The 11941-nt window shown below is 36.0% G+C and overlaps 1 protein-coding gene across 1 annotated transcript; it reads right to left on the bottom strand.

The window, feature by feature from the left end:
* Nucleotides 1-3562: 3562 nt before the first annotated feature.
* LOC147857892 (putative glycerol-3-phosphate dehydrogenase [NAD(+)] 1, cytosolic) lies at nucleotides 3563-8679 on the bottom strand. The gene is made up of 5 exons (XM_087327111.1): nucleotides 7230-8679; nucleotides 6246-6467; nucleotides 5115-5362; nucleotides 4618-4757; nucleotides 3563-4116 (listed from the first exon to the last, which is right to left on the bottom strand). Exons 1-5 carry the CDS (start codon nucleotides 7999-8001, stop codon nucleotides 3972-3974), a joined length of 1527 nt encoding a protein of 508 aa, XP_087183237.1. The 5' UTR covers nucleotides 8002-8679; the 3' UTR covers nucleotides 3563-3971.
* Nucleotides 8680-11941: the final 3262 nt, after the last annotated feature.

An 11941-nucleotide genomic window follows, 5' to 3' on the forward strand; every position in this document is an offset into this window, starting at 1 on the left:
TGGAGAAAGAAAAAATTCCATATTCTTTGTAAAGGGCTTGAATAAAAGTTGCTAGATGTAAGAAAATGACCACTCAGATTGTATAAGAAAATGAATTTTCAAATTAAACCGGAAGTGTTGGCAATTCTTTTGGGAATGCCCTGGCTTCCCACAATAGAAGCATGTGGGCCTCCCCCTCGACTTCGACCTCGTCCCCGACTTCTCCTGGTTATGGGGACTTCTGTTTTGGCCTCTTCCCCAGTTCATGTCACCTTTTGTGGCTAGGGCCTTCAGGTCGGAAATGGACTCTCTATCCTTTCGGCAAGCTTCCTCGTTTAGTAAGCTCGACTCCACCTTCTCCAAGGATGGACTAGATATATTTGTTGAGAACTCAAGTTGAATCATGCTTTGGATGATCACACTCATTGGAGAACATGTAGAAGTCCAACATCGTTACGATTATAAGGGAATATATATCATTCGTATTTGGTGTAGTATATATTACAAAATATTTCACTCATTATACCAACATGACTTATTGGTTTGTGACTATACATGAGTACATATAGAATGTAGTATATAAACCAATCCTCGATGTAATTGTTGTTTGTTTAACCCCCACGTTCCTTAATATAATCTTGCCTTGTGCATACTCCCCCCCCTCTTTTGGCGAAAAAACACAATTATATTAATAAATGTGTGCGAAACACATTACTTACAATGGGTGTCACAATGGAGTATGTTCACCCATTGGCCACTAACTATGTGAATGATTCTTCATAGAACATAGTTCTTTACAAAAATTCTTGAGAAATGTCAAGCTTGCACGATTGGAAAGCAACACCATAAAACTTTCTCGGGACAAGTAAGAGAGAGGAAAGTCTCCTATAAAGTTGGCACACACCAATGTCTATTAAAAGATAATGGGTGGCTAATGGTACTTCGTCTTGATAGTGAATGACCGTAGTAAGATTATGCGTGTATTTATCATAGAGAAGGTTGAGTCCTTAAAAGGTTTCTGGATTGGATAAAATATGCTTGTTTCATACCGAAAGTATTCAAGGTGAAGGATCGTAATCAAGCTTATATGATGATGGAAATCAATTTAAAGCTTATGAACAGTGGGAGTAGAAGATCAGAGAGAAAATTTACCCAATGTAGTGGGAGTGTTGGCAAACCTCATACTGATTCCAAAGAAGAGACATTGGCAAGTTGGGATGCATACTTTAAGGTTCGTTAAATGTATGATCGAATTTGGCACCAAGATTAAGCAAGGAATGAATTTGGCCAAACATTGTGTCTTCAACTCGGCTAAATATTTTAAGAGCATGTGCTTCTAGATTTTGTTTCTATGTGGGTTCTAGACGAATTTCCTAAACTAACAAGAACAACTTAGTATCTCATTGCCTTCGGTGGAAGTGAAGTATAAGGCTAAGGTCGGTCCTCGCAAAAACCTTGATGTATTTGAGGAAAAGTTGACGCGGAAAGCATGGCACAACAAAAGTTACATTACAATAGCAAAGAATTTGGGGGTATCATGGGAAAAGCTCAAGAACCAATACTATTTCACATGAAACTCATTTCAAATGAGATGGTAAAGTTGAGTAATTTCCTACTTGTGCAAATCTCTGTATGGATGACCTTGGACCGGAGAATGTAGTTGGTAGGAGAAATGTGCCTTGAGGGAAAATGTTTGTTTGAACTTTGAACAAAGGTCATTGCTAACTACCATCCTAAAGATGGTCAACGAAAGGAGTGGTGCATTTAATGTAGTAGGTGGGTTTACCATTAGGGCAAATAAACTAGAGTTGTATTTGTATTTGCTCATTTAAGAGCACATGAATTGGTATCAAACCGTTTTTATAATCTCTAATCTCGTTATGTTATGACGTTATGCTATTTCTATTAAACATCTTTGTCTTCTCCATTGTTTAATCTTTTGAGAATATGGATGACAAGTAGAACTTACATCTAGTTTTCACCAAGTTTTGCTACTTCCCTAATTTGCATAACCAAAATTGGGTTCTTTGTCGACACGGTCAAGATCTTAAATTCCATGTATATGTCACATATGGTTAATCTCAATGATTGATTTTACATCTCATGTTTTTTTTCAATATTTTGTGATTGTGTGTTGAAGCTTTATAGTTTGATACTCGCGTCCCTTCATTAACACTTTGCATAGAGACCTAAAATGAAAGCAAAAGAAACTTTACGCATACACTTTTGACTAGGATACCTTGACAATGTCGTTGAAAATTGTAATAGTAACTAAAGAAGCATAAAGACAATTTGTCATGTTGCAATGTCTCACATTGAGATATGCATGCAGTCGTGGTACATTAAATGATGTCTCATGTTGATGTTAAAATTACTTTCAACTTCATTTTATACTTATGAAAAATGACTTTATTTTGTTGAATCTTGGTAAGGAAGCTTTATTTTGTAAGATGTTGACTACTAAACAAATGATGCATTATTTACAAAGTTAAGAGACTCATCCCAATTACATGGATGGTCGTCTTTGGCTCTTGCACAGATAAGTTGTTTGTAGATGCAAGAATTACCAAAATTCTTCCAATGGTGTTAGAAGTTTAAAAAGGAACCCCGAAGGTAGACAACAAGTTTTATACTAAGAATGTAGTTTCCAATTTCCATATCAAATAGATTGTAATTACAATTCCTCAAACGAACACTCTGAACTATTCATAAGAACTATATTGAATGTGAGAACAATATTACTAGATTTTTGGCTATTCAAATCTGCATAAGGTTTTACGACATTAAGAGGTTTGGTGGATAGATCTAATGTACGTATGACATTAGTGTGTTTGGATAAAACTTATGACGTGTTTGTACGGGTAAAAAAATTACAGCAAAGGGCCATCCATACACTTATCCATATGCACATATACTTGTCGAAATACACAAATTTCCTTGTCATCACTACAAAAGGGAAAAGGGGGTTAACCCATACAAGTGTGCTCACTCAACTCAAACCAAACCAAACCACACTTATCACAATCTTGACTGCTATCTATAGTTCACCAAACAATGTTTTGTTGTTGACAAATCCCCAATTCATTCAATTTAAAGTTACCTTCATCTACTACACTTCAGCCTTAAACAATAACCAAGAGTGTGTAGCAACATTTCAGACGCCAAAGGGCAATCTAGCTCGTCACATGAATATCCACCCAATTACTTTCTCACGTAGACAATGATGGATAAGATCTTGTATGTCTCAGAACTTTGAGAAAGGTTCAGAATTTTCGAATTCCCCAAACACTTAACATCAGAGATGAATGCTTTTGGGTGACTTGCATTTATATACCGAATTTGTCAGGCGGCAAATTCTGAATACATACATAAGCAATAAAATTAAGTATATTGTACAATCCAAGCGACATCAAACATCAAAGCATAATATTGAGTTAAATGTGTCAAACACCAAGCCATACCATAAAGATCAATGCAAATTTAAAGGGGCCAAACACCAAACCATACATAACATTAAGCTTGACGCAGAGTCAAAGGATTAAACACCAGACCATAAAATAAAGCCTGATGCAAAATCAAACTGTCAAACACCGAGTCATACCATAAACGTCAATGCAAAGTGAAGGGATCAAATACCAAGTGGTTCACAAGTTCACCTCTAACCAATTCATTGGTTATCGGTCTCGCAGACAAAATAATCAAATTCAATCTGGCATTTGAATGTTATATTTGGTCCTTTTTTGTACTCATTCATGAAAATAAGCATAATAGTAATGATAATAATAATAATAATAATAATAATAATAATATATGGCATGTTTTCCCTTATTATGGTTTTCAACGAAATGCCCATTACAGAGCCCTCTCTGCCTCTTTAGTAGATCCCTCTTCATATGCGTTCAACATAACTCTTTATCTCGTCCTCTTGCTCAGAAATATTTACACCCATTGGCAATAAGAACCCACCTTGTTCACACAAAACTTCTTTCCATTTACTTCATCATCGACGCCACCCGAGGGCTGCCAAGAAGCTGTGGCAAGTAGATGGCCTTGTCCTGAACAATTTCAATTCTCCTTCTTGGATCATACATATTCTCATCTCTTAAAGCTTCTAGAATGGCCTCTGCATCAGCTTCCCTGTTAAGCAAGAGAAGTGTAAATATGGACATGCATAGATATAGATATGCATGTATAAATGTATGTGTATGTGTAAGCACGTGCTAATATTAAACATGTACAACATATGTGGATGGTGGACGTGTATGTGTAGATGAACATGTGTGCAAAGGCATTGTGTGCAAATATGTACACGGATGTACAAGTGTAAGTGTATGTACCACATTGTATGCATAGATGAATGCATATACAGATGTATCCATGTGCATCTTTATATGTATTTATTAATTCATTATGTATATGTACACGGATGTACAAGTGTAAGTGTATGTACCACATTGTATGCATAGATGCATGCATATACAGGCGTATCCATGTGCATCTCTATATGTATTTATCAATTCATTATGTAGGGCATATATGCATGTGGATATGCTTGAGTATAGGTATATAGAGCATCGTCTATGGAAAGGGTTTTTATAATGCAAACCAAAATAGATAGGTAGAAAAATCAAGGGACACCTTTTTATTAGAATTTTGTATAATGTTTGTAGGATCGGACAAAGCTCGATTGGAATAACCATCTTGTGAGCCTCAGGATGCATCACACTTGAGCTTGGTTGCCGAAGAAGCTCATAAAATGCCTCCACAGCTGAAACGCCCTAAAATCATCCAATAAATAAAGGCACAATTCATTTATACTAAAAAGAAAGAGAAATAGCATAAATAAATTAATGAAATACAAATAAATACATAACAAATATAGACATAAATCCCAAATATAACAAATATTGAAGAGGAAAACACCAAAAAATGCCACTTACCTTGTTGGGTATTTATTTACCATTACATATATACACTTGCCAGGAAATTTTAGTGCAACACAGTAGAATTGTTTAGTTTTTTGAAATCCTAGGCATATTTTTGGTGTTTTGCACAATATTTAGAAGCACAAATAAATAAACTATTTCATGCAATATATGTGTTGGAATCTCTCCCTCTCATCCACACACACACACCTGAATCGTTCCCTTTCCTTGGAAACTATCACCCATGTCAGGATGAAGCTCTCCTTGGGCAACCTTTTGTCCATACCAAGCATTTCTTCCCTTCAGCAACGTAACATAGGTGTCGGCGAGAAGTGGACCAGCAAGCTTCTCGGGCTCCTCCGTCAGCAAATGAGTAATGAATATCATCTCTGATGTGCAATGTGCAAAGTAAACTGATTTACTTGTCGCGCTCTCATTTGTGAGTGCCGCAACCATACCTTAACATAATAAACCAAGTCCAAAAACAAAAAATAAAACAAAGACGTTAGTTGTATACCTTTAGATTGCGCATAAACAACTCTCTCCAAGAACATCAGAAGTGGGAACATCAAAAAATAAACTAGCATGTTAGTTGCATACTTTTTGTATGCACATAAGACCCTAAGACCTTAACAACTCTCTGAGAGACCAGAAACAATTCTCTCAGAACATCAAAAGCAGAAACGAATATGTTAGTCATCCAGTGTGCAAACAAAGTGGAAGCATAGAAAATACAGTCATTCATGTATGGTGGAAACAACAAAAAGAGTCATTTACAGAGAAGATGCAGATTTTGAAGTCTTACACTCCAAATATATTCTGACTAATCAAATGATATTAAAAGAACATGTTTAGGCCCTAGGTTCAGGAACGCTCCAAATGCATCATGTTTAATGAGAAGAAATATTAATGCATCTGTTCAGGTTGAAGCTCAAAAGGAAAAAGAAGAATTGGAACTAGAAAACAGAAAAAAGAATTTACTTTGCAAAAAATCTTAAAAATGATTCATTTTGCCATGCCTTACAACGTTCAGCTATAGACAAATATCACACCATGTTTCGTTTTCTTATATCATTAATATGATCATTTCTTTCACAAGAAATTAATTGTTTTATTCCCACTCATCTATGTACATAACATTGTATAAAAGGCAGCATGAGGAGCTTATTATTTTCAATCATAACAGATTACAGAAAATGCAAATAAACACAAGAAATTTCAAAGTTATCAATAAAAAATTGTTATTGTCATGTTCCTACTACAAAATAATGACAAACAGATTATTTAAAAATGAAAGAATAAAAATAGCAATACATAGATAAACCAAAATAACTTGTTTACCAGCACCAATGGCATAGACATTCTTGAGCCCTCCCATAACTTCATGTGTAACTAGGTCAGGATTTTCCCAAACCATAAACTGAGGTTGCCGAAGAAACATAGCCAATGGTTTTCCCCACTTTTCTGATCCACATATACGAGCGTTTGCATACTCCATATTGTATATCTCAGCAGCAATGTTCGGGCCACCCAGATATAGGATGTTTTCAACTGGAACATGAGCTGAAAATACATTGAAAAAATATGTTTTAAGAGGTTTATTATTCAAGTTTTACACTTGGTGAAATATGCATGAATAGGAGACTCCAAAGAAGAGTCATAAAGATATATAAATTGATTGAAGCTGGATATATTTTCGTTTGAAACATAGACGCATCAGGGTTTAGACTTATGGTTCTCTCATTTTGAATCATTTACGGTTTAAGAATCATTTGCATTAGTGATAAGGTTTATGGTATATGCACCTTGATTCATTTAAGGTTAAAACGACACTTGATCACCGTAGGATACAAAGATTAGGATTCAAGACTCTGGACATTAGGGTACTTACCATCTTTAATCATCTTGGCTTTAAACAATACTTGCATTAATGTAGTTGGGTTTACTGCATATTTGGTCATTTAAGATTTAGAGGATACATTTATTTTACCTTGGCTTTTAATGGTTCAAATACATAACTCATCACTTATTGTTTAGAAGATACGCTTAGATAAACCTTGATAGTTTTGAATACACATCTAATCATTTCGGATTTAGAAGATAAACATACATTCGCCTTGAAAGTTTCGAATGGATATCTAATCATTTAGGATTTAGACGATAAACTTACATTAGAGTTTATAGTTTTTAATATATGTGTAATTATTTATTGTTAAGAAGATACACATTGCATGAAAGCCTACGGTGTTGAACTTATCTTTAATCATTTTCAGTTTAGAAGATTAGCTCTAATTCATTAGCATTTATAACTTAGAAGAGACTTACTTGCATCTTGAATCATTTGGGTGGGGGTAACAATATGGGGTTGTGGGGAGAGAGCAGCTTCTACACCCTTCGCCAAAGATATGATGATTGGCATTGTTCTTCTCTCTCTCCAATACTCCCCAATCTCCTCAAAAACTGGCCGAGTTTCCGTTGATGGAAGACCATTGATAACAATATCAGCATCCCACACAGCTTCTTGCAAATTAGTAACCACTTTGAGAGGACAAAGAGGAGTATCAGGCATATTAATACAAAATCCATCTCTCAGGATTTCATCGGCATATAGGATTCGATCTCCTAATCTACCCTCAACATATTTGAGATAAGCACATTTCCGAATGAGTCTCCGAAGGACATCTTCTCGACCATTAATGACTTCAAATAGATGTTCGGCAGCTTCTTTATCTATAGCTTTTCCAGGTCGTCGCCATATCCGGATTTGGACCTTGTCCCGGAGGTGACCATAGGCATCTTGAAGCATGGCGATGAATACACTTCCCCATGCGCCCGCTCCGATTCCAACAATGCGAAGGGGATCACCATCGGCCTTTTCGATAAGCTTCCGGATTTCACTAAGTCTTTCTTCAGCGGATTGCATAGTCTTCTTGTTACTATTAGTACTAATATTACTAGTTTTGTTGGTAGAGTTACTACTTTTGGGGGTAGTAGTATTAGTGGTGCTAGATTTGGACACCTTGAGACAGGCTAGGTGACCATTTCCATTCATGTTTTCTGCATGATGTCCATTTGCATATGGCATGTTATCATCCATTATATGCAGTCCCCCCTGTTCTTTCTAACTCTAAAAGAAGAAGAAGAAACAAGTAAAAGAAAATATTTTTTCCCGAAGTACCTAGTTGAGAAGCGCTTCTTCTCCAATGGCTTCTTTTTCGTCTCTTTTGGCTCTTTTCTTCCTTGTAATATTGTATTCTTCTCTAATGGAATTCTTTTCTTCTATTTTGAAGTATGTTTTCTTCCCTTCTGATGGGTTTCTTTTCCTTCTCTTTTGGGGGCTCCTGTCCTTCTCCTCCGTTTCTTCTCTTTATTAACTCCTCTGCTAAAAGGTCCTTTATTTATTTACCCTTCAATCTCTGACTATATAGAAAAGGCTCTCAAGAATACCCACTGAGCTTCTCTTCAATATCAAGACACTATGCTAAAAAATGTACATATCTAATGCTTCTGCACACAGAGAGAGAGAGAGAGAGAGAGAGAGAGAGACGAGATTAATGTAAAGGAGATGATATATGAGGGAGTTCGGATTTGGGTTCTCAAGATTCTTAATCTTCTTTTAAAGAAGAGAACGAGCTACAATTACGCCTATGGCTATGGCTATTCATAACCCTAATCTAGGGGGTCTTTGACAGAGAGAGAGAGGGAGAGAGAATGTTCATGATTGCTTTCCATTTGTGAAACACAGAGTTCTGAGAGCTTACTTCAGTTAATAATAATGGTGATGGATGAAATGAATCATGAATGGTTTCGTGGATACAGAATGGTGAGATGTATATATGTATGTATATAAATTACATATACATATGCATGAACATACATACATATGGATGGATGGATGGATGGATGGATGGATACATGTGTGTGTACATATTGCATGATATGTATGTATGTATATGTGTGAGAATGAAATGAATGCTTACATGATATATGTATATGTATGTATATGATATATGATATATGTACATCTATGTGTGTGTGTGTGTGTGCATGAATGCATGCATGCAAAGGTAAGGCAGAGGTGGGGAGGGTGGCTAAGGCACATTAAAGAGGGCTTGTTTGCTAGTGGGTTGGAAAGTTGGGTTGATAGGTAAGAACCAACCAACCATAGTTAACACACATATAAAATCAAAAAATAACCCTGGCAAGCAAAGAACCCATGGTGGGTTGTGTTATTGCACCCCTTTTTGTGTGCGCGCATGCGTGTGTGTCTCTTATTGTTGCCTCTACCTCTGTATTAGGTATTGATCGAGGCTGGTTCACACCTATGACGGCATCAATGTGTTGGCCTCCCATGGCCGTGAAAGAGGGGTTTTGGGTGGGAAGGGGCAGTTCTATTATCTTCATTGCTCGAGCTAGGTTCAAAGGAAAGAGGGTGTGGAAGAGCTCTTTTTCGGGATGCGAACGTGAATGCGTTCTACTACTTAGGCTAGGGCTCACAAGAAAAACAAAAAGGTTCATCTAGGGGCACGTTGAAGAAATTCACAACGATGTTATTTCAATAGAGGAGCTTGAAGTGCCTTTAGGGTAGTGAAAGTGACTATGTTGTCTATGCTAGTTAGGGGATAAAAAGCTCTTTGTGTGGGGGCTATGATGTTTTTGTTTTTGTTGTGTAGATTATTAGGTTTCTTAGAAGACGATGTTGAAGCTCTTCGTTGGGGTGAATGCAACACCTAAGGAGGGAATAAAATGACGATATTGCTATTGTGATGGTTTAGGTTAGGTTAACATAATAAAAAAAATAGAAGTCTTCCAAATGCATGACAATGATATTGTTTTGTTCAAAAAATAAAGCATGTTGTAATTCTTCTTAAGGTGAAAAGGCAATGCTACTATTATTTGCTTGAAAGAAGTCCATGAAAATAGGATACGGAAATTCCCTATTGCACGTAAAAATGACAATATTACTATTGTGTTCATTGCATCATTCAGGGTCACTTTCATATACGTATAAGTGATATACACTTTGCAAGTTTCGCAAGAGAGTGCATATGAGTTCTTCTTGAGGCATGATATTGATATGCCATCGTTGCTTATGCTAGTTTACAATAAGACAATGTAGAAACTCTCATACACAACATGAAAGTGACGTGGCATGGTTTTGATGAAGGTTTAGGATTAAGGTGATTATCATATAAAGCTCATTGGATCTCATGGTGGATGGACATTGAGAGGTATATGTAAAGTGGACACAAGGAATGTCAACTTCCAAAATGGATATCTTGACATGTGCAAATTGATTCAATTAATGTGGGTACACCTTGGATAAGAAACGTTTCAAATAGTTTGGCTTTCATGTTTGTTGACAACATTGGGCAATTATCATAGCGCATCAACAAGCTACTCGTTTTAATATTGTTGTTCCCTCCATCGATCACATAGAAATCAAAACTTTGTAAATTGCTTACACTAATGGATGGATATCTTTTCAAACAAGGAAAAAAAACCCGTTTACAAATTGTAAGCCTTAAGTTGCCAAAATATTTTGATTCTAAAGAGAATTGAATGGAACACAAAAAGTATCAAGTAGCAATGCACAATTGTACAATGTGCTAAAGAAGTATGGATGTTGTGAGATGGACGGTGGCAAATAAAATAAGCATTTCAAGACAATTTGTGGGACAAGCGTACATGAGCTTATTACGATTTGATTCGAAGGACGCGACCAAAGGTATTTGCCTTTGGTGGGACTTTACTTTTTAATACTCTTTTTTGTGAATACTCTACTTATGGCGAAGCATGATCTATCTCTGCTATACATATCAACATGCATACCTGCATGTCATATTGCTTATCCATCCATTATTGAATCATATGGCATGTGACCTATCCTCCCTTGATTTTAATAGGCAATTGGATGGATGATCATGATGATGATGTCGATGATTGATATCATTGTCATCATGACAACAACTAAGCCCTTCCATGTTGCTACGTCTCTTTGCTTATGAAATTCACATTGGATTGATGAATTCAATACTAATCAATGCTGCTTGTTTTGAGACGTGAGACAATAAATGATGTGTAGTGTGTTTAAATGAAAAGTAAATAAATTAAAGATAGTATAGAAAGACTACAAATCAAACATATTTCCGATAGTTTCCACACATAATCCAACAAGGTGAAACGAAAATATTATTAATCTTTGTATATTTTCACTTCATCGTGTTTTGCTTGTAAAGTTTGGGGGATTATGGTCCAATTATTGTCCATGCATTTACGACTTTCTTGCTCCCTCATACCCATTAAAATGATCTATGTTCTTAATTTTCAAACAATATTTTATTTATCTATGTATTTGGAGTTTCATATTTTAAAAATATATAAAGTGTTTCGCCTATCTAAGTCGGGGGGGCATGAGTGGTTATGATGAAGCTCTCTTTGAGGAGGAATAGTCATCTACCAAGGTCCTGACGTGGAGATCTTGGCTGGTATGGGACAAATTAGGATTCTTCGTTTGTGCAATCGACTTTGGCACAAGGGTGGATGGGTGATAACGCATATTTTCCGTATGGTTGTGTCACTTATGTCCAAAGTTATTTTAAGATTAATGATATTAGTTATTACATATGGTATTAGGGCGATTTTAATCCTAAAAAAATTATGTTTGATTGGATTCGTGTTGTGTGCTATAGTACGGGAAAATATTTTTTACAGACGAATGTATGTTAAACAATGTATTGGGGGAGTGTCGAAAATGCCACGGAGATTCGGTTTGGGGTGATGCGTTAATGTGCAGTGTATTGTATGGGGTTTGTGTAATTAAAATATTGAGGGTTTGACATGGGCCCTATCACATCAAGATTTGTGTGATGGGTTGGTTGGTTAGTAGATTCTTGTTATATCCTTGAAAAAGGCATTGAGTTTGATCCACTAATGGACCAAAAATCACGGGGTTAAGTAAAAGAGAAAAGGAGATCTATAAAGTTGTTGTTGTTATTATTATTATATTTGTTTTACGTTTAGATATTTAATATATA

This window comes from Azolla caroliniana, unplaced genomic scaffold, assembly GCF_043228905.1.
Source record: "Azolla caroliniana isolate FFs.n. ecotype wild unplaced genomic scaffold, voAzoCaro1.0.p SCAF_11, whole genome shotgun sequence".
Classification (NCBI taxonomy): domain Eukaryota; kingdom Viridiplantae; phylum Streptophyta; class Polypodiopsida; order Salviniales; family Salviniaceae; genus Azolla; species Azolla caroliniana.